This window comes from Ursus maritimus, unplaced genomic scaffold (genome assembly GCF_017311325.1).
Source record: "Ursus maritimus isolate PB19 unplaced genomic scaffold, ASM1731132v1 scaffold_19, whole genome shotgun sequence".
NCBI lineage: Eukaryota > Metazoa > Chordata > Mammalia > Carnivora > Ursidae > Ursus > Ursus maritimus.
In genome coordinates, this window is record NW_024424341.1 from 50,243,513 (window position 1) to 50,265,915 (window position 22,403).

Consider the following 22,403-nt stretch of genomic DNA (forward strand, 5'->3'; position numbering starts at 1 on the left):
CACCATCCGGAGATGGAGATGGTAGGCCTGCACAGGAGTGGTCGTGCACTGAACATGCCTGGTCCCCGGGGTACATATATGCACTTAGCAGTACCCACCTATGTACCCACTGCGCGCAGACCAGCAGACGTACACACGCCCGGATACCCGTGTGCACACACGTGGATGCACCCAGAGCGCATACCTCCACGCATACGACACATGCTTGTGCATTCACGCCTCAAGTGTGCAGAATCTGTACACATATAATTCAGGACGGCGCACACGGGGCACTCGCCTTCTCCCGCGAGACTGGAGCCTAAAGGGGCCTGAGCGCCATCCGGCAGGGTCCAGGAGCCCTTCAGCCCAGCCCGCCCCTGCCAGGCAGAGCGTCAGAGCTCTACGGGTCCCTACTCCTGGAGCTGGGGAGGAGCGTGGGGACGAGGTTCAGGACCCCAGAGCTCAGGATCCTGCTTCAGAGGCCGAGGCCTGGGGCAAAGGGGACCTCAAAGAGCACCTCCCTAGGGAATCTGGCCGGGGCCCAAAGGAAGGGATACTGGTCGCACTCCAACAGTTTTGTGAGTTCATGACCCCGCACAACACGACGCCGATAGAGAACCGTCCCCTTGGCGCGCGCGCGTTCCGGGGGGCTAGAGCGCGGTGCGTGGGGCCCGGGAAAAGCTTCGCCCCGCCTCCTCGCCCGAGACGGCGCCTGCGTACTGGACTAGATCAAGCCTTTTCTCACGCCGTTAGTTCAGCTCGGGGAGAGCGTATGCGCACGCGCCAACTGCGCCCGCCGGGAAGAAAGTCACGTGGCGGTCGCCGCGTGCGCTGCGGAGAAGACAACAACGTAGTTTCCGTTTCAATCACCTCTTCCTCTTCCGGTCCTGGAGGACTGCGCACCGGCTGGGTCTTCTGCTGCGGCCCGGGCGTGGGAGGCGACATTCGTCATGGCGATGTTTGAGCAGATGAGAGCGAACGTGGGCAAGTTGCTCAAGGGTATCGACAGGTCTGAGCCCGATCGGAGGGAGCGTTTCCGGCCAAGCGGCTGGGTGGAGGGGATTTTCTAGAGACCGCTAGGGGTGGTCAGGATCCTGGACTTGCCCGGGGGTAAGCTTTCCCGCTCCTCCTGGAGGAGGACGTGTTTAAGGGGAACGGCACTGCAGGGGTCTACGGGCAGGAGACAGACCTGTCCACCTCGCAGTGCTCTCCCTTTTTAATTGCTTTAAGGTCTCCTGTCTGCTGCTCAGCTTTCCCTTTCACAGCCCCTCAGTTTCCTGTGACTGCGCTCCTCAGCCTCTCACAGTGTGTGTCAGTGCCTCTTCATCTCTTTTTTCTTTTCCTCTCATGCCGTTCATTCAACACACGGCATTGAAATCTGTTAGCGCTGGGCGGTGCTGGGGACCAGAGGTGACCACGACAGTCTCAGGCCATGCTTCCATGGTGTTCCCAGTTCAGAGTCCAGACAAACCGGACAACAGGCGGTGATAGCCAGAAGTAGTCAGGGCTGGGATGGGGGAAGCTAAGCAGGAGAGGATGGGGCTAAACCAGGTGGGGGCAGAGGGGCGCGGTGAGTGGCAAAGATGTCCTGGAGGCCAGGTGTACAGGTTGCAGTGACTGATTGGCTGAGAGGGTGGGGGGGACATCCTAGAAAAGACCCAGGGCTCTGATGGGGTTCAGAGCTTAGGCTTAGGTCTGTAATGTGGTTAAATGTTACTAAGGTTATATAGAGCTGATTGAAGACTTTAGTAGAGTAAGTGGCCAGTGCCAGAGTTAGAGGAAGGGAAGGAAGGGAAGGAGGAGCAGGTTAACAGCACCCTTCTCCCCCCACCCCATAAAGTGACTGGCCTCAGCTCCTGTTTCCTCTCTGCTCACCCGTCTTGATTCTTCTGTAGGTACAATCCTGAGAATCTGGCCACCCTGGAGCGGTATGTGGAGACACAGGCCAAGGAGAATGCCTATGATCTAGAAGCCAACCTGGCTGTCCTGAAGCTGTGAGTGTCTGCCTCCGTCCCCACCTCCGGGCCAGCAGCTAGCAGGGGGCCACTGTCAACATTGGATGAGGCTGGAGTTGGGGGTAGTCTTCAGGATGTGGCTTCTCTTGGTGTGTGGGCTAGGAAGCCGTTTGAGTCGGGGTAGGAGGAGAGATGGTTTTTAAAAATTAATCACGGGTCACCTGTATGGGTTGTTACAAAACACAAAGACGTAGCTAAATAAGTACTAGTGAAAACCCACGTACTCACCATGCTTATGGCAAAGTTAAGCGTTGTCAGGGCCCCAGGCCCTTTGCCTCGCATGCTTCGTGCCAGCCACCTCACCCCCGCCCTGGTAACCACTCTTAGGCTCTCATGATCTGGCTTTATGTGAGTTTACCACACACACATGCATCCTGATGAGCTTGGCTCGGGTTTGCCGCGTTGAACTTGACACAGATGTAGTCCTGCCTCATGAGCTTTTCTGCATCTGGCACCTTCCACTTAGCAGCGGCTTTGTGAGATCGATCCCTTTTTCCTGCGGCTGCAGTTATCATTCTTGTGTAGTGCTTCCCTGTGCGGCTGTCTTAATGACTGTCTTAATGACCCGTCCTCCTGTTGATGGGCCTTTGCGTTCTGTCCCCACAGTGCTGTATTGACGCGCTGTCGGTTGTCGTTTTTATATATCGTCTCAGTTTTGATGTCTGTAAAACAGAGAGGACACTTGTATTTGTGGGGTTGTTTAGATTGTTACCGGCGTGATTGCTGCTTAGCGCTCGTCGCGCGGTAGCTGCTGTGCTGTAAGCTTTACATGCGTTAGCGCAGATGGTGTGTTGTCTTTGTGAAGTAGATAGGGTTGTTGTCATCCTGTCTTTCGAGGGAGGGGACTGATGCACAGAGAATTTCAAAGAGGTAGTCCAGGGTCACTTCTGAGGGAAGTTTGAACCCAAACAGTCTGCCTGCGGAGCCTCAACCACGACTCCAGACTATGCTTAACGTATTCGTTTATTTGTGAAGCGCTTAACAGCGTCTGGCTTACGGTGTGGTTGGCAGGGTGAACCGTCCCCATCTACAGAACAGGAAAGCAGGTCGCAGAGCCAGAGCGCTGGGATTGGGATTGGAGCCCAGGCATGTCCAGCTGCTGAGCGCTGGGCCACAGCACTGGGCATCTGGCGAGGCCCGGGAACCTGAAGAGGCCGCTGTGGCTCTGCCTCTTGTTCCCCTTCTCAGGTACCAGTTCAACCCAGCCTTCTTTCAAACCACGGTCACCCTCACCAACCTGCCCCACACGGACTTCACACTGTGCAAGTGCATGATCGATCAGGCGCACGTATCCTTCCAGCGTCCGGGCGCGGCGTGCGGGGGAGGGGCCGGGGGCAAGGTAGATGAAGTGCTGCGGCGGTGGTCTGCGAGTTCAGCCACAAACTCCGAGCGCCTGCTCTGGGCTTGGTGCGCTGCTGGGTGGGACATTTGGGTGGCTGGGACAGGCCTGGTCCCTGCCCTCCCAGAACTCACTGCGAAGCGGGGGAGAGAGGTCCTCTGTCAGTGACAGCCTGCAGTCGTCTGGGCTTAGGGTTTAGAGAGGCCAGAGGAGGCAGCTGACCCTGCCTGGAGGGCTTCTTAGAGGTGGAAATGTCTAAAAGATGAACTAAATGAAGTGTTAAGGAAGGGTGATCCCGGTGGAGGGAACAGTACGTAAGGAGGCCCAGAGGAAAAAGAGGTCGGTGCTCTTTCAGAGGCAGGAGAGGAAGTTTGGCGCAGCCTCGCCACAGATTTCAAAATGCAATCTGGTCAGATTCAGAAGGGCGCTGGGAAGCCCTAGAAGGTTTCAGAACCGCAGAGTGAGATGGGTAGATTTAGGCTTTAGGAGGATTCCCATGAGGGTTGTAGCTGAGTGAAGGCCACCAGGCAAGAGGCAGGAGCCAGGAAGAGCTGGAGCATCAGCTGAACCTCATTCTGTTTGTCTTTGGAATCTGGCACGGCGCTGGCTGTCGGTGAATAAGTGTTGACTGAAAATAAACTGCCTTCCCCCACCCCCATTGCTTTGCTCTGGCCTGCTTTTTTGTGACAGGTCCACCACTTGGCCAGGGGAGCCTCCCTGTGCCCTTGAATCACTTGACAAGCTTGGCGGAGTCCCCCATCCGTGCCGGGCCCTGTGCTTCTGGCACTACAGTCCTGAGGCTGTCACACTTAACCTGCCCGTCAGCAGCTGAGCTGAGAAACGGGGGCTTGCGCGTTGAACCCGCTCTGCCAAGTGTGTCCATGGGAGTGCCTGCCTTCTGAGAGATTGTCCACCTTCCCCAGGGGTCTGTTCTGATGGCATTTTTTTTTTTAAGATTTTATTTATTTATTCGACAGAGAGAGACATAGCAAGAGAGGGAACACAAGCAGGGGGAGTGTGAGAGGGAGAAGCAGGCTTCCTGCTGAGCAGGGAGCCCGATGCGGGGCTCAATCCCAGGACTCCAGGATCATGACCTGAGCCGAAGGCGGACACTCAATGACTGAGCCACCCAGGCGCCCCTGGTGGCTTTTCAGAAAAAAAAAAAAAAAAAAAGGCATACAGCATGCTGTTAAAAGGACAAAAAGCAAGGGTGCCTGGGTGGCGCAGTCGTTAAGTGTCTGCCTTCGGCTCAGGGCATGATCCCAGCGTTCCGGGATCAAGTCCCACATCGGGCAACTCCGCTGGGAGCCTGCTTCTTCCTCTCCCACTCCCTGCTGTGTTCCCTCTCTCGCTGGCTCTCTGTCACATAAATAAATAAAATCTTAAATAAAAAAAAAAGTACAGAAAGCATACAGTGGAAAAAGACCAGGCTTCCTCCCCTGTCCCACAGCCACAGCACCCCGTGCCAGGAGGCAACGGTAGTTTGCCGTTCTTGGGTACCTGTCCAGAGATACGCTAGAGACGCGCGAGTACATGTGTGTGTTCATGGACACATGTGTGTGTCCCCACACACATGCCAGCCCCCCACCCTGCTCGCGGCCTCTTACGCATGTTGGTCTGCATCTTGCCTCTTTGCATCCCTCGTGCTGTCGCGTCTCCACATCGGTTCCCTAAGAGTTGAATCGATCCCAGTGTGTGGACGGGCCAGTGTTTGGTTTCATATGTCCATCGCTGGATCACCTGTCATCTTTACCAGCCGTGCTGCGGTGAACAGAAGGTGAACAGGGAGAGGTGGCCTGGGGCTCAAGGCTGTTTTCCCTTAACGCTTTCTCCTCTCAGCAAGAAGAGCGGCCGATCCGACAGATTTTATACCTCGGAGACCTGCTGGAGACCTGCCACTTCCAGGCCTTCTGGGTAACTTGGCTCCGGGGCCAGGGTGGGCGCCTGGGCCGCGCTGGGCTGGACTGCTGGAAGGAACAACCACTCGCACTTGCTGTCTGCTTGCATAACTGTGGGCGATCCGTGCTCGGAGCTTGGCGGGGGTGACTCGTCACCCTCACACTGAGCCAGGACGCCCACGTTGTCCCTTGTGCCCCCAGGCTGGGCACGTGTGCACGCACCCGCGTCCGTCCTTCTGCCAAAGTCCTCCATCCTCTGGACGCTCCCTCCCTTTCTTGCTCAAACTGGAACCCCACCCTCCACTTCTGCCAAGCGTCCTTCTCACCATCGTTCCCAGACCCGTCCCTCTCCCCCCGAAACCCCTCAGTCCCGAGGCTCAGGCGTTGGCACTTCCCTCCCCACTTTGTTGGTGTCAGCTCCCCTGATAACCGCTCCTCCTCTCATGAATCACAGCTCCTGTTCACTGCCACTCGCCACTACTCCTGTCATTCTTAGGTGCTCGCAAAGCCAGATCAGTGATCTTTCCACCACCCCGACCTTGGGGTTCCTCCATCTCTTGTCCTCCATGTGATCTCGGCCCCTCTCTCCCAGTCAGGCCCTAGATCAGCTCTCAGTGCATTGGACCCCCGAGGAGTTTAAAAAAAACTATGTGTGTGTGTGTGTGTGTGTATACACACATACATGTGTATACTTGTGTATATGTTTATATTTATATGTATGTATGATATACATATAATATAAAATATATACATACGTACGTATCGATCCTTGACTCGGGCCGTCAGAGTCTGATCTGATCGGTCTCAGTGTGGTCCAGGCTTTGGGATCTGAAGAAATTATTCCAGGTGTTTCTGACGCCCAGTAGTACCTGCCTTCAGCAGTAATTGCTACCTTCTCTGCCCGTGAATGTCAGACATTTCTACCCCCTGACCACTTCCTCCTGGCTTCCCAGCTCACCTCTGAGAGGTCTGCAGCCTGGCATTCTTGGGCCTGACCAGCAACCCGGTCCTCCGCTGCGCTTCCTCCATCAGCGGAAGTCTGCATCAGAGACCATATGAGAGGCTGGCAGAAGGCCCGTCAGAGCTGTGGTGCTCATCCCCTCCCAGCCCAGGGCCTCACTGCCCACTCCCAGCTCTTCACGCCCTCTCATCCCCTCTCCTCCCTCCCTTCTTATTGCAAGTTGTGCTCCTCCACCTTGTGGGAAAATCAAGCAGCCAAAGCAGAGCTCCCACGCATTACTACCCTCAGCCTTGACATTTGCTGTCAGCTGACCGAACACTTTTCTGTTTCAGTGGGTGAAACGTCCCTCCTCCCGGCTCAGGCCACCCCTCGGCTGGTGGACTGTTCCCTTCTCACCCCCTCAGTGCTGCTCCCTCCTCTCTTGTAGCAGCAAGCCTGGCCTTCCCTGGTTGTCTGGTGACCTTCCCATGGTCACCAGAGACCATGTCCACCCTGTAGTTCATTCTCGCCTAAAGAAGAGAACTCTCCCTGAACTTCCACGTTCCCTACCACATCTGCCTCTTGCCCGCTTTCTCTGTTCTCCGTGGAGCAGAAAGTCTTGCATCCCAGGAAACCCCTCCGTGTCAGACGGAGTGGGATTGTTGGTTACCCCGCTCATGGGCCTGGTTGCCTGTGCTCAGTCTGTCTTCCTCTCCCTGCTCACTTGAAGCCACTGCGTTCATTCCATTCAGGCTTTTGTGACCAGCTTCCTAGCGCCCACTCTCCCACACGTATGCACGTGCATGCACGCACGCGCTATGAAACCCATGTTGTCTGCCCTGCCGGCCACCTCTGATGGGGGACCACACACTGCTCCTTCAAATCCTTTTATCGTTTGGCTCCTGGGACGGTTACTCTCCTGTATATTCTCCCGTCTCACTGATCCTCTCCATTGTCCTTGTGGGTTCCTCGTTTCCCGCACTAACGTTGGAGGGAGCCCTTGCTGGGAGGGTGACTTTTGAACAGAAGCCTGAAGGGCGTAGGCTAGCCATGGCAAAGGAGAGTTCGAGACCCAGCACCAGCCAGCACAAAGACCTTAAGGTGGGCGGGTGTGGGTGTGTCTGAGGAGCAGCGAGGAGGCCCCTGTTGCTGGAGCAAAGAGCTGAGGGGGAGGACATGACAGGCAGAGCCTTTGGGGCCTTGTGGGCCGTAGTAGGACACTTGGCCTTTTTTCTGAGTAAGACAGGAGCAGGAGGAGGTGGGCGAGTGCAGTTAGCTAATCTGTCTCTGTTCCCTCTTTGGGTCTGTGGTTTATGCCTGCCTGATTCAATCCCCAGCTCTGCGATTTGGGGCAAGTCACTTAGCTGCTCTGAGCCTTGGTTTTTTCATCTCCAGAAATGGGCAGAAAATAATGATTTATTTCCAGGGTTGTACAGAGAAGAAAGTTGGCATGTGGACATGTGCCCAAGTGGTAGCTTCTGTTGCTAATTTCATTAATAGTAATATTCTTGAGGTTACTCACATTGGTGTGAACATTATCATTGTCCTCACAGCAAGCCCTGGATGAAAACATGGACCTCCTGGAAGGTATAACTGGCTTTGAAGACTCTGTCCGAAAATGTAAGTCCCTCTTGGTGCCTGGGCTTCCCAGGGGGAAGGGGTAGGGAGTGGCAGCAAGGTCCCAGGGGTGGCCCTTTACCGTCTTCGTTCCGTATCTCTGCAGTTATCTGCCACGTCGTGGGCATCACTTATCAGCATATTGATCGCTGGCTGTTGGCCGAGATGCTCGGGGATCTGACGGGTAAGTCCTCTCTGGGTCCGTGGTGCCGATGGAGGAGGTTGGGGGTGGTCAGGGGCCTCGGGCCTTGGCCAGCAACTCAGATGGACCCATCCCTGCCTCAGCAAGTCGCTGTTGAAGGTCCAGCCTAGCTCGTCATGGAGAGAGTAAGGAACTGGTATAACTTGGGGGAGATCCTGTGGCATTTGTTTATTTTATTCTGCATAAGTCATTTGAATGCCTTTCAGTACCAGACTGTTCTGGGCCCTGGGGATACAGCAGTGAATGGAACAGAATGGCTCAGATTTGTTCTCTCGGAGGTAGCAAAACGGATAACAAAAAGAGATGTCCAAGTCTAGGGTGAACTCATGCAAGACAGCTCACCGGGCTCGGGTGACTAGTGCCTCGGTGGAAAGAGGCGGGCGGCCTGAAGGCCGAGGAGACCAGAGGATGCTGAGGCAGGCGTGTGTCTGTCTTGTTCATAGAGCAGCCGGGGTACCTGGTGGGAGCACAGTGAGAGAGGGGCAGAGCCGAGGGCAGAGAAGTGGTGGGAGGGACATCTTTAGATACCTTGGGGCCTCCTGAGGACTTAGTCCTTTGTCCTGAGTGAGCTGGAGCCAGAGGAGGCTTCTGAGCAAGGAGGGACATGATCAGATTTGTGTTTTTAAAAGATCTTTCCAGGGGCTTCTGGGTAGCTCAGTCAATTAAGTATCTGGCTCTTGATCTCAGGGTCATGAGTTCAGGCCCCGCGTTGGGCTCCATGCTGGGTATGGAGCCTGCTTAGATAAAGAAATAAAACTAAAAGATCCTTCCAGAAAGAAAGAGGAAAGAAGGAAGGAAAACATGTTTGTGTATTTGCTCATTTTTTGCAAAAAGAAACACAGCAAGAAAAAGAAAAGGAAAATGGTCACTCCTTGCTTGGTGGGGGGTGAGCACAGGGAGGGAGAGTGGTGGGTTGGGGGTGACATTTGGCTGAGTACCTTATTTAGGTAGTTTTGCCTTTTGATCTGGTAGCGCGTGTGAGTGTGTGTGCGTGCGTGTTCAGTTTTTTAGCAGAAGCAAACTTTCATTGGCCGCTTTGTGTCAGCCTGTACTAAGTGCTTTACGTCAGGTAGTTGTTTTATATGTTTAAAAGTGACATTAAGTCAGAAGGGAACAAACAATCCTGAGACTTAAAATCGAAAGAGAAGCAGATGAATTTATCAGATCGCTAATAGTCCCACAAAAGACTTAGTTCAAGTAGCAGGACCGTTTCCGGCCATAGGTGCTCACCGGCGGGTTTTTTTAAGAGCAAAAAGGGCCTGCAAAGAAATTCGCAGCTTAGGCTCTGGGCTTATGGTTTGTGATGGTGAGGACAAAATTTTAAAACCATTTCCGAGTTATGTGGAAAAGCAGAGAAGGAAGCACACACTGTTGTTGGAAACTTGAGATTTGCGCTGGGGGAGAAAAGGGGTAGAGATGAAAAGAAGGGGAGACAGGCCCTGTGATGTTATGATGGGAAAGTCGACAGGCTCCCTTTGGCTGCCATTTGGAGAATGAACCGTAGAAACGCAAGCGGGGCTGCAGGAGATACTGGTGGCCCCTGAGGCAGTCAGGCAGGGAGGGCGCCCTGGCCTTGGCTGCGGTCCTGGGGGAGCGGGGTGACGGAGCCCCCGCACGGCCTGTGTCACCTGCAGACAGCCAGCTAAAGGTGTGGATGAGCAAGTATGGCTGGAGCGCCGATGAGTCGGGCCAGATCTTCATCTGTAGCCAGGAAGAGAGCATCAAGCCCAAGAACATCGTGGAGAAGATCGACTTTGACAGTGAGTGGTGGTCCGAGGCCGCGGGCTGTGGGTCTAAGGAGCTGCCCTTCGACAGACCGGGGCTGGGGCTCCAAAGGACTTGGGTAGCTGTGGTCTGCTTCAAGGCCAGGAACTTCGCCTCTGCCAGAGTCCACTGACTTCTCTCGCGGGGCTTCCTACTGAGGGGTGAATGGCGGGGGGATGGCGGGTGTCCTTCCCTGGGACGCCCTGGGGTTGGACGGGCCTGGCAGGGTGTGTCCACCTCCTTGCTGGTTCTGGGGGCTCTGGCCTGTTGGCTGGCTGTCGTTGGGGATGGCGCCTCGGCCCTGGCATCTGCAGAAACACAGCGGAACACCAGAAAGCGTGGGTTCTGGAGCGGATAGCAGGGCGGGGATCTCAGTTCTCGGTTTCTTAGCTGTGCCACTTGGGGCCAGTGATTTTACCTCTCTGTGCCTCAGTTTTCTCATCCAAAAAGTGAGGATCCCAGCAGCAGTCATTATGACAAATACTGTCTAGTTCCTTGGGATAATGAAGTCGTTTGGTCTTCACATGAACCCCTTACAGTAGGGGCTGTTACTGTAAATTACGGTACAATATCCTAATACGTATGTTGTGGAGACGTGAGGGCAGAGTGAGACTGTCTGTGTGGAACACAGTCCTCAGCACTGTCGCACGCATAGCAGTCCCACAGCTGGGAAGGGAGCGGAACAGCTGTGCGGTCAGCACTCTCACCTGCGTACGGTGCATGTGTCGTAGAGTGAGCGAGAACCCGGGGCTGGGGATCAGCAGCTCCCTTGTATCCTGGGTCTCCTCCCCTGTCTCTTGTGTCTGATTCTGGGGTTTTAAAGATAAGAATTGGTACAGCGTGGCTTCTGGCTACAAACCAGCTCATCTGGTGCTACGTGGAGGATCAGGACTTAGTGGGACCTCACTTTAAATGACGTTGCCCCCTGAGTTGGGGTTCTTGGTGAGAAGTCACCGCAGCAAACGGCTCTCCGGTGAGGAGGTGCAGGTCTGGGGCTTGGAGTGTCTTGCAGGTGGCACGTAGAAAATGTAGCTGTGACGGCGGTGAGAAGAGCCAAGGACTCTTGGTGCGGGGCCTTGTACTGAGCGTGTCATGTAGTCCTAGGACCGTGTGGGGTCGATGCTTCCTGCAGGTGGGGAAGCTGGTGTTCATGAACGTGCCTGAGGTCACCCACCTAGTAAGAGGCGGAGCTGTGATTGGGACACAGGTCTCCTTGCTCCGGAGTTGAGATTCTTAACTACTGCCCCGTACTGCCTTTGTGAGGCACCCGGCTGGCTCAGTCAGTAGAGCGTGCGACTCTTATTCTTGGGGGTCTTGAGTTCAAGCCCCATGTTGGGCACAGAGATTACTTAAAAAAAAAAAAAAAAACAACCCACAACTGTCTTTGTGAAGGTGATGAGGGCCTAGAAGAGGTTTCTTTTTTTTTTTTTTTTTTTTTAAGATTTTATTTATTTATTTGACAGAGATAGAGACAGCCAGCGAGAGAGGGAACACCCTGAGCCGAAGGCAGACGCTTAACCGCTGTGCCACCCAGGCGCCCCCTAGAAGAGGTTTCTGATCTGCCACCCCTAAAGAATTGTGGGTGCCCTGGCTGGTGGCTGGAGGTTGGTCTCCCATTCTTGCCGTATTGACCGCTCCCCTCTTCTCTTCCCAACAGGTGTGTCCAGCATCATGGCCTCCTCCCAGTAACTCAGCAGACGGCGAATAAAGATTTGTTGACTTCTTATTTCTGTTGTCTCCCGCTCATTGGCTTCCTGCGTCTGCTGCTCGCCCACCAGAGGGAGCCCGGGAGCAGGCCTCTGCCCACTCTGGGCGGGGAGCCACCTCCCTTCTGTCTGGGGCCTCCCTCCTACTTCCTCCCCTGCCCCATCCCCCCAGCAACTGACCTTCCACCCCCACCTCCCTGACCTGTCGGGTCACCAGTAGGGAGCCAGCAGCCATGAGTCAGCAAGGAGGCGGATGTGAATGAATAGGGTGTAGGAGTCCAGCCCTGCAGCTGGGTGTGGCCCCTGCTCCTCTGCCTTCTCGAACACCTAGGTGAACAGCAGTGGGTTCCTGGTGAGGGGAGGCACCACCTTTGCCCTTTGGCCACACTAGTGGCCCCACAGAGGCTGGAGGAGTGAATGATGGAGGATTCAGTCTGCCTCCTGTCCTGACTCCTGCTCATCCCATTGCTGTGTGTCCTTGGCTTGGCGACTCTGCCTCTGTTCCTCAGTTTTCTCATCTGTGAAAGGGGGAGAATGACTCACCCTTATCAGTTGTGGGGGATTCCATGAGCTCTTGCCAGTAAAGGTCTCTCATCAGGGCCTAGCCTGTTCTTGGCTGTTAGAACAGGGATCATTGTTAATTTCAGACTCAAGATTGCTTGTCCCCAAGGTTGCGAACTAGTCCTCACCATTCTGCTTGGCGAGACTTTACAAGAAAATTGGGGGGTTTAGCTAGGCTGTTCCTTACCCCCACCCCCATCCCCAAGTCTCAGCCCACACCAGCCAGGAGTTCTAGCTAATGTTACTTGATCTGTAGCTGTAGTTCTCCCTGTCTTACACGGGATTCCAGAGTCTGACAGAGTGGCTTTGGGCAAGTGTCTCCCCTCTGAACCTGCTGTCTGCAGGAAGAAGGGGTGGAGACAACAGCGACTGCCTTTGGAGGAAAGTGGAGGGAAAGAGATGTCATCATAGATGTCCAGCCCTTAGTGTAGCTCCACAGCTGTCACCGAGGGAGTGTTTCATTCTCCTAAGTCGTCACGCGTGATCTTTGCCTACAGAGAGGGCCGTGGCAGTGCCTGGGCTGTCCCCCCTTCCCAGTCCTCCCTCATCTGCTTACACTTACACCCATCATTCTTTTGAGGACAGTGACTGGGAGCCAGGGCAGGGCGGGACACCCTTTGCCGTGGGTGCCAGAACTGAGCAGGAGCCAGGAAGCAGGGTGTGTCCAAGTCCTGGGGACAAAAGGTGCCTCTGTGGCTCACAACTTGGAAGCCAGCTCTAAGGGGTGGGAGAGGGGCCTAGAAGGAGAGAATACTGTGATGCTATTTGATCGTGTAAGTCAGCAAAAGGCACCCCCTCTGCATGAGTGCGTCTCCCACTCACCCCGCTTGGCAGGTGCCTTCGTGTAGATACAACCGGCATAACCGACCATGGCTGCTCTGCAGGGAAGAGGAAATGATCTTTAGCTCTCTGGGAAACCACATCTTTTCCTGCTTAGCCTACTGCCTTTGCTCTAGGAGGATCCTTTGAGCAGCTGAAATCTGGCTATAGAGAGAGACTGCCTGAGTCCAAATCCCAGCCTAGTGACTTTTAGGCACATTGGTTGACCTCCCTACGCCTCGGTTTCCCAGCCGGGGAGAGCACCCACCTAACTAGTTACTGTGAACGCATGCATTTGAAGAGTTGGGAACAGTCTGGCCTATAGTAAAAGATGATGCATTTGCTGCCGGGCTTGCTTGCTTGGGCTTAGGGCTGGTATTTCAGTTGCTTCCATTGCCCCCTCTTGACACCCTGGTTCACGTTCCCACCCTAGGAGGGCACAGCCCTCTTTGGTTCATTTCACTAACTAGAATTAGCAACGGAATACAGCAGGGGCGCCTGGCTGGCTCAGTCGGTAGAGCATGCGACTCTTGATCTTGGGGTCATGAGTTCAAGCCCCACATTGGGCATAGAGCTTACTTAAAAAATAAAATGTCACAACATTTATAAATAAAAGGAGCCTTTAATTTAAACCTCACTGAGTGGGGCCATCCATTTCATCGCGGAGCCCTTCGTCTTGGAGGTTTTTCAGTGTCCATTGGGAGCAGGCAGGGTGGGGCCGGTGGCCCATAGCCCCAGCAGCTCTCCCTGCCAACTAGGCCCAGCACAAAAGTCCTGGGTTTGTTCTCTAGGTCACAGCCAACACTCCTGGATCTTTGGCGAGATCCTGGCATCCCCTGGGAAAATGGGCTGTGCCCAGGCCTCGTCCCTTTCCTTTGCGTGCTGTGGGATCCCTTCCAGTGCCTTTGAAAGAGGTGGAGAGAAGTCCATGAGCTCCCATACCTGGAGGAGCTGTGTCTTCTCATCCCCATCCCTGGTAGTCGACTGTGACACAGTCCCCTCCATTCATACTGTGGGCCAGTTCCTGCTCTAGTCTAACTCCATCCCTTACCTTCTTCCCTTTCCCAACTCCAATCAAGTTCACACTCCTCGGTCGCTCATGTCCAAACCATGGGAGCCATCTTGAGCCCGGGTTCTTCCTTCATTCTCATGGCCACCCCCTCCCCCCCTTCCAATTCACGACAGTAAGTCCTGTCAGCTCCCCTTTTCCAAATCCTTCCACCACCCATCCTCTGTGGCTCTCTCCTCCTCCAGGACCCTGGTCCTGACCACGCTCACCTGGACCACTGTGGCAGCCCCCTGACTGGTCTCCCTGCCCTCGCTCCACTTACAGTCTGTTCCCCTCCTGTGGCTGCTGGATCCTGTAAACAGCTGCACGGGATCCCGGTCCTCTCCCTGCTTAGGGTCCTCCCAGAACTTCCCATTGCATTTCCAATAAAATTCAAACTCCTCATCATGGTTTTAAGTCCATCCGTTCGTTCACCTAAGATATATTAAGCTGCTCTCTAGAGCCAGACACCGGTTCAGAGACAAGGGAAACAGCTGTGAGTGACCAAAGATCCCCACTCTCATTGGCTGACATTCTTGGGAAGAAGACAGATAAACACGGTAAACAAGCCAATCATGTAGCATGCTAAATGCTGATCAGTACTCTGGAAAAAATAAAGGAGAGAAGGCGTAGGATGCAATTTTCACTAAGGTGGTCAGGAAAGGTCTCGCTGAAGAGGTGATATTTCTGCAGATCTGCAGGGGAGGAGGCTGTTGAAGCCCTGGGGATCCAGTATGTGGATTTAAGATTTATTTATTTAGGGGCGCCTGGGTGGCTCAGTCGTTAAGCGTCTGCCTTCAGCTCAGGGCGTGATCCCAGAGTCCTCGGATTGAGCCCCGCATCAAGCTCCTCCGCTGGGAGCCTGCCTCTTCCTCTCCCACTCCCCCTGCTTGTGTTCCCTCTCTCGCTGGCTGTCTCTCTCTCTCTATCAAATAAGCAAATAAAGTCTTAAAAAAAAAACCTTAAAAAAAAAGATTTATTTATTTATTAGAGAGAGAAAGTGAGCATGGTGGGGAGGGGGAGAGGGAGAGGAAGAGTGTCTTAAGCAGACTCTGTGCTGAATGTGGAGTCCTGTGTGGGGTTTGATCCCATGACTCTGAGATCACGACCTGAGTGACCTGAGCGGAAACCAAGAGTTGGTTGCCTAACTGACAGTCAGATGGAACTGACAGAACTTCCTGAATTGGATGTGGGGTGTGAAGACAAAGAGGAGGCAAGGATTGACTGCAAATCTTGTTGCCCACACAGCTGGAAAGATGAAGGCACCATTAATTGAAATGGGGATGACTGTAGGGTGATCAGGTTTGGGAAGATCAGAAGCTTAGCTTTGGATATTTAAATGTGAGAGGCCTATCAATGTGGCAATGTCATTTATTTGTATTTATTTGCTAACGTATTATTGCCCCCCCCATGTGAGCCACCTGAGAACTAATCTTGCTCATCATACTCAGCACTCGATTGCCAGCGCCCAAGAGCAATGCCTGGCACACCACATGTACTAAATGTTTGTTGGATGAATGAAGATAGACAAGTCCCAAAAGTCCTTCATCTTCCCGGTCAGCCAGTATTTATTCCAACCTACCTAACTCTTGTGTCCATTTTGTGAACCCTTCAGGTCTGTGTTCAAATGTCCTCCTTTTCTGCAAAGCCTACCCTGACTACTGTTTGACATTCCATCTCATGCTTAATTTTTCTCCAAAACATTTATCACCTTGGAATAGACTTCCTAAGATAACAAATCTTCCTTTACTAGAAGGTAGTTCCACGAGGGCAGGGATTTCTATCTTGTTTAGTGCCAAGGCGTAAAACATGATCTGGCATACAGTCGGCGTTTAACAAATATTTGCTGAATTTTTGTTGCTGAATAGGAATACACATTCCAGGCCTGGGCAGGTTAAGGCTCGATGGCGAGATCCCCGCCTTATGAATCATTCATGATCTGGCCCCGCCCACACGTAGAGAACGGGCGCGCTCACACGGGAGAGGGGACACGGCTCGTACAGGAGGGGAAGGGGAGGTGGGGGAAGTGGACTCTGCGCAGGCGCCGAGCTCTGCGAAGCCGGTCCCAGCGCCTTTCTGGTTAGGGGGCGCGCGCGCGCGCGCGGGAGGGCGGCGGCGGCGGCGGCGCGGTGCGCAGGCGCGGCGGGCAGTGCGCAGGCGCTGGGGGAGGGCGGGCTGAAAGCAGCTGAAGCGGCGGCGGCGGCGGCGGCGGAGGCTCGGGCAGAGGGGCGGGAGCTGCGGCGGGAGCGGACGGGCTGGTCGGCGAGCGAGAGGAGGCGGAATGGTGGACTACCACGCGGCGAACCAGTCGTACCAGTACGGCCCCAGCAGCGCGGGCAATGGCGCCGGCGGCGGGGGAAGCATGGGCGACTACATGGCCCAGGAGGACGACTGGGACCGGGACCTGCTGCTGGACCCGGCCTGGGAGAAGCAGCAGCGCAAGGTGCGCGGCCCGCGGGTCGGACGGGCTAAAGGGGGGCTTCCGAGGGAAGTTGGGGCCCGGGAAGAGGATTAGAGGTCTCGAGAGGGAATTGGAGGGTCTGTGATGGGAATCGGGGGTCATGAGAAGGAATTGGCGGGACTGGAAAGGGGTTTGTAGTCCTGAGAAGGAATTGTAGAACTTGACCAAGGAATGGGGAGTCTGAAAAAATAATTGGCGGCCGAGTAGGAAATATGGAAGTCTGTTGAGAGAGCCCGATGAAGGAATTGGAGGGTCTGGGCGGGGAACTGGGGAAACCGAGATGCTTAGAGACTAAAATGGAATTGGGGTCTGAGGCGGGATGTAAGGGTTAGAGGGTGGTTGAAGGTGCGGAGAGAAACGGGGGAGTCTGAAATTTGTGGGCCAGAACGGAATTAATCTCTGGGGGAGCCTGAAGAGGAGCTCGAAGGATGGAGGGTGTTATTTGGCAGTGCAGAAAGCTCTGAAGAAGGTTGGGGTTGGGGGAGTTCTAAAGGGGATGGAAATTCTGGAAGTCTGAAGATGGAGTAGGGGTATTAAGAAAAGGATATGAAGTCCGAAGAGTGGTGGGGATACCTGGGAGACTTGGAAGATGAGAGGGACAGAGGAAAGAAGTGGGTGTGAGTCTGGGCCGTGGGGTGCGAGGATGGTAGGGGTGTGGATGAAAGAAGTTAGGGAGTTGTAAGAAGTGTTTGAAGGGGAGAGGTTTATTTGGGGTGCCCTGTTCTAATTGGGAGGCAGGAGGTGTATGAGGAACTGGTGAGGGATGGAGAGGCCGAAAGGGATGCAGAGGGTACCTGGAATGTTTTGAAGAGGGAATTCTGAAGAACTGAGAGGAAAAGGTAGTGTGGAAAAGGTGAGCATGCTGGAGAGAATGGGGGCGGCAGAATGGCGGGTAATGGGAGGGGGATTAGTTTAGGAAAACGAAAGTCTCATTAGGAAGGCAGTGTGTGATGGATGGACTGAGAAAGGAATTTGAGGGGGAGGGCTTCTAGAGGTACACAGTCTCGGGAATACAGAGTGTATTTTGAGACGGGGGGGGGGGGGGGGGAGGGAGAATAAGGGAGGAAGCTGTGAGAGTGTCAAGGAAGAATTTTGTCTCTTGTGGGGGGAGGAGGTGAAGGGACCCTTAAAGCAGGGTCTGTTTTCAGGTGGCATGTGGGGGTGTGGAAGCAACTTAGAGGGGACCGTAGTAGTGAAAGGGGGATCAAAAGGAATGGGAAGCCCAGAGAAGGTGTGTGTGTGGGGGGATAATTCAAGGTGGTTGAGGAGGGGAGCTCTCAGCTGATACAAGAGAGGGTTTGAGTGTGTTCAGGAAGAGCTAAAGCTAAAGAAAGGAGTGTGTTGAGTGGGTGTGTGTGTGTGTGTTGGGAGAGGTGGTTTAAAGTGTGTGTGAAGAGAGTGGCAGGTGTTTGAAGTTAGAGGCTTTTAATCCGTTCTTGGAGATCTGAATTTTCTTCCCAGATTTGTTACTCATCAGCTTTGTGGTCCTGGGCAAGACCCTTGCTCTCTTAGTACAGTTCTGTCTGTGAAATGAGGAAGGGTGGAAGGAGGTCCTGTGGTGCTGCAGAAATGGATGTGTACGGTGTGGGGACTTCGGGAGGGGGGATTTGGTGGAGCTTTTTCAGGAATGTGGGGCAGACTCCAGGGATTTGAGTGATGAGCTGAAGAATGAGAGTGGAGAGTGTGACTGGAAGCCTCCTAAGGGTGTGAATTGGTGCTCAGGGGCCCAGCAGGCCGCCCAGGGTGGAGGGGAAGGGTGAAAGGAGCAGCTGTTCCTGGGGTGCGGCCTGGCACAACCTTGGGTAAATTCCCAACCTCTGCTTGAATTTCCTCATCAGTAGTGGGAGGGTGGCGGGTTGGTGATGGTGTTCTTCTCCATTGCTCCAGTTATCTCCAGGTGGCCAGGTTGAGATAATCTGACATAGAAATGCTTTTTGAGGGGAAAGGGAGATCTAGCCTGCTGTCACAGCAATAATTTATTGCCCCAGGCAGTGCCGGGTTGGAAAAGGTTAAGAGTTGCCAAGAGACTTGGAAAGTTGGGAGGGGAACGGGTGGGGGGGCAGGGTTGTTGTTGAGTATTTCTGGGATCTGTCTTCTCCAGCTGCAGGTGTTTGGGAAAATGAGCCCCTGACTCCTTCCTCTCAGGTGGTGAGAATGGGAGAACCTTCCCTTTCCCTCCCTTCCTGTCTTCTACCCCTCCCCAGATGACTCCTTTTGCTAGCTCATTTCCACTCCCTTCTGGGAGTTAGGGTGTGTGCTCCTTCGTGGTTATAGTCTCCTTTGCACACAGGGTGAGGCTGGGGCACCATTCAGGCCCTGGGCGGGAACCAGGACTCACCGGAGCCCCAAGGCCCTGCTGCTGTGTTATTTTCCCTCTTCCCTTCCTCAAGGACCAGGCAAGGTTGAGGGAAAGGGTGGCTCACAGTGTCCTCTAATACAAGCTGCTTTCAGTTCTCAATAAGGGTCAGATTCTAGTATGTCCTGCTTTATACCCTACTGCAGCAAATATTTACACATAGCTGTTCTTTGGGGAAAAATATTGCTTCACTGCTGTGCACTTTCCTATTATGGAATAGGGATCCTTTATGGAATGGGGGAAGGAGTAATGGAAAGGAATATGTACACAAATTTGTACTGTGTTTCCCTTTTTCTTTCCCTTCTAAGAGGACCCCCCCCCCCATGGTCTGGGTGAGTTTTTCTACATTACAGTGTCAATTTAGCAACGGACGGGTTGCCCTTCTTGCCTCTCCAAGGCTGAGCCACGGGCACAGGGAGAGTGGCAGTCCTGTCTGTGAGTGTCTTGTGCATACTCACATATTCACATACTCTAAAACTCTGTGTCCAGAATAGCTGTAGTCCCGTGAAGTGTGTGGAATTAAATTCTTCTCGGAATTAGTCAAGGGTGGTTCAAGCCAGGGTGTGTGTGGCTTCTGGTAGTTCTCACTTCAACCCGAAGCTATTTGCTCTGACTTCTAGGGACCCCTGTAACTAAGGTACTACCTGATAAGTAGGTTGTGCAATAGTTCTGACACAGACACACTAAGTTTTCTCCTGGGGGGATGGGGGAAGGACTGGTTTGGAGCAAATTCTCCAGCAGTTACAATTCTCGGCTACAGTTCCTTCTTCCAGTTTCTGAAAGGGTCTTGGGCAGCCTGGCTACTGCCCCTTGCTCTCCTGGACAGGAGAGATCTCTTGTCAGCTCCTCCAGATGACCTCCTAGCATAGCAAGAAGGAACGCCTCCCTTGCTAAGGTTGCGTGTTCATTGAAACATCACTGCTTGCAGGGCCTCAGTGTTTTAGACCCCTGACCTTTGGCTTGGGCTGTATTAAGGGTGAGTTAATTATTTGAAAGTTCTGATGGTGTTTTGTTTTTCTCCAAGCAGGGTTTTTTGTTTTGTTTTGTTTTGTTTTTTTTAAAGGCTGACAATAGAGGCCTCAAAGTAGCCATCTGTTATTTTGTTCCATTACTCTAATTGCTTCCCTCTTAGGATCTGGCTAAGACTGACAGGTCCGTAGAGGCTTTCAAAATTAAATAACATACCTATCAAAAAAATTAAATAATAATAATCAAGATTTAAAAAACCCTGTCAAACTTAATTATCATCTAAAAATAAGACTGTTAAGATGGGAGGGGGCAACTATACTCTGCCCTCTTGGGAGAGGGGTAGGGGAAGCTACTCGCTGCTAGCACTCCATTTCCTCCCCAATCCCTGAAAACAGGTCTTAGAACATGGCTTTTCTGATGACTGCCGAAGAGGTGAGGTCTGGGAGGATGGCCTGGGAGGCACTGCACCCCTTGTAGCCACTCGGCCTCGGTTGAGAGTTGGTACCATGGCGTGGGAGCGGTGCCTGCTGTTCCATCTAATCCTAGGTGGTCCAGGGCGGCAACCCAGGATTGCCCTCTGCCTTCGGAAACACCCTCCCTGGTTCCAGCTTCCAAGACCAACAAGGAGGCTCGCTAGGCTACCTTGGCAGCAGGGAGCTGACTCACTCTCGCGCTGAAACTGGTGCTAAATGGTTTTATTTAAGGACAGCGGCTTGCCTGGCCTCAAGTGGGCTTCCTTGTGGGGAAAGCTTGGTGAGCATGTTGGAGGAACTCGGCCCAGGAACTGAAGGGCGGAGTTTGAGTGTCCGGGCTTTCCCGGTGCTGTTGAACTCTTGAGCTGCAGTCAGGAGGTCAGTTAAGATGTAGGATGGCACTCGCAAAATGTCTTCTTAAGCAGATTTCAGGGGAGCAGGGACAAGTCTGCATTCTAGTCTTAAGCCTCTGGGATGGGGAGACTTCTCACTTCTGTCCTTGAAACGGAGACTCCAGTCATGGCGGACTTTGGCCAGACAGCCCGGTTTTTCACAGTTACCTGCGTGACTAGTCCAAGTTACCTGGCAGTGCTGTCTCACAGAGGACAGAAAAGAGAATGAAACCAAAAAAGAATGGATTTGAGAAGGCTCAAGGAATTTTTGAGACTGTTAAGGGGGACACTTTCAGCTTTTGCTGTATTGATTTACAGTGTGCTGGGAATTCTAAAAGCCTTTGCCCAGACCTTAGGGTTCTTAAAAGAAAACAAAACAAGGATTCCCTTGCTGCTTCTGTTTTTGCGGGGAGGGCAGGGGAGAGGAGAAGGGCAAAAATAATTAGCGAATAGCTGTTTGCCTTTGGATCGCTTGCTCGGTCAAGTTTTCTGAATAGCCAAAATATCGACATGTTTATCTCTTCCCTGGCATTGAGTATATTCTAGAGCAGTGTCTCCCCCAGTTTTATCCCCATTTCCTTCACTTAGTCATGTCCCTGGTCTCATCAGTCACATTCAAGTCCCTTCCCTCAGGTTCCCGCCCACTGCCTTTATTTATGTATTTATTTTACAGAATAACAAAACACTCGTGTTACCTTGCTCAAGTTCCTCTCCCCCCCCCCTTTTCTTTTTTCATGGAAATCGGAGGCAAGTGATAGCAAGTTGGTAATTCAGCGGCGGGGGTCACTGAAACACAGACCTACCCAAAGGGGAAAGGGAAAGGTAGGCCAGACGAAAGTTTCTACTTGAGTGGATGCAAATTCTGTCATCCATGGAGGTTTGAAAGACGTCTTTATGTCATGGGTGGTTTGAGAGCTCAAGAGCAGTGTCCTTTAGGATGAGTTTAAAGTTGAAAACATCAAAGCCCAGTTATAAGGAAACTTAGTTTCACAATGTTGGCAGTGCGGGCACCAGAATTTGTTATAAAGTGTCTGAAAGTGGCACAGTAACACTTGCTTTGCTTCAAGAAGGTTTATGAGTTACATTTTAGTCAGTATCCCAGGTATCAAGGAGTGTAAGGGTCAGTGAGTGAATCAAGAGAAACAGTCATTTTAAATTCCAGACAATGTGTAAAAGAAGGATCTTACTGGGGGAGAAATTAACCAGCTAGCTGGGAAGAGAGGGATCTTGCCTCTCCCAGAAAGGGAAATCTTTGCCTGAATTTAACTGGCAAGGGTGTCCTTACATCAGTGCTGGGGAAGTTTTATCCAAGTAGCGGTCTCCCTGGGATTATAAAAATCTCTGAGACCTTCGTCGGGCTGTTGTGCCTTTTTTGGTTGTGGTGTTCTTTCATGTCCCCTCCCCCTCCCTTTGTAAACAATCGATGCATTAACTTGGAATGTCCAGGGGGAAGTCTTGAAAAGCTGGTTGGTGTAACTTGGTTGCCTTCTCTGGAGTTCCCAGCAGCAGTTACTCTGGGAGAAGCCAGTGGTCTTTTTCTTAGGCGTAAGTTATTGAAGAGTTATTGGAAAGCCAGTGGATTGAGTTTATTGGAGATTTGCTATTTGCCACCTATTTCTGTGCTGGCTCCTGCGTTTCTGGGATGAGCCCTGTCCCCACAAGAGTGAGGGGCCATCCTGCCATTTCCAGAAGAGACTGGTTCTCCAGCCAGAGCAGCGGCCCTCCCCCATCCTTGCTCCTACGCTTATCTCCGCATTTACTAACCTTCAGTCATTTGTGATTTTTCCATACCCACTTTTATATGCTTAAAACTTTTCTTGAAGTCGATTTGCCTCTCTTCATTTTAAAAGGAAAAGTTATATAA

General features: G+C 52.9%; 2 protein-coding genes across 2 annotated transcripts in view; both read left to right on the plus strand.

Moving 5' to 3' along the window:
• Window positions 1-831: 831 nt before the first annotated feature.
• Window positions 832-11,480, plus strand: EIF3K (eukaryotic translation initiation factor 3 subunit K). Its single transcript, XM_008688673.2, has 8 exons — window positions 832-988; window positions 1,875-1,973; window positions 3,183-3,282; window positions 5,173-5,247; window positions 7,725-7,791; window positions 7,895-7,972; window positions 9,625-9,750; window positions 11,412-11,480. The coding sequence occupies exons 1-8, from the start codon at window positions 930-932 to the stop codon at window positions 11,441-11,443; spliced, it is 636 nt and encodes a 211-aa protein (XP_008686895.2). The 5' UTR covers window positions 832-929; the 3' UTR covers window positions 11,444-11,480.
• A 4,612-nt stretch (window positions 11,481-16,092) lies between these two features.
• ACTN4 (actinin alpha 4) overlaps window positions 16,093-22,403 on the plus strand; it is a 70,681-nt gene continuing 64,370 nt past the window's right edge. The window contains exon 1 of the mRNA XM_040633938.1: window positions 16,093-16,331. Within this exon, the coding sequence (XP_040489872.1) occupies window positions 16,170-16,331 (162 nt within the window). The 5' untranslated portion in view covers window positions 16,093-16,169. The remainder of the gene's footprint in view (window positions 16,332-22,403) is intronic.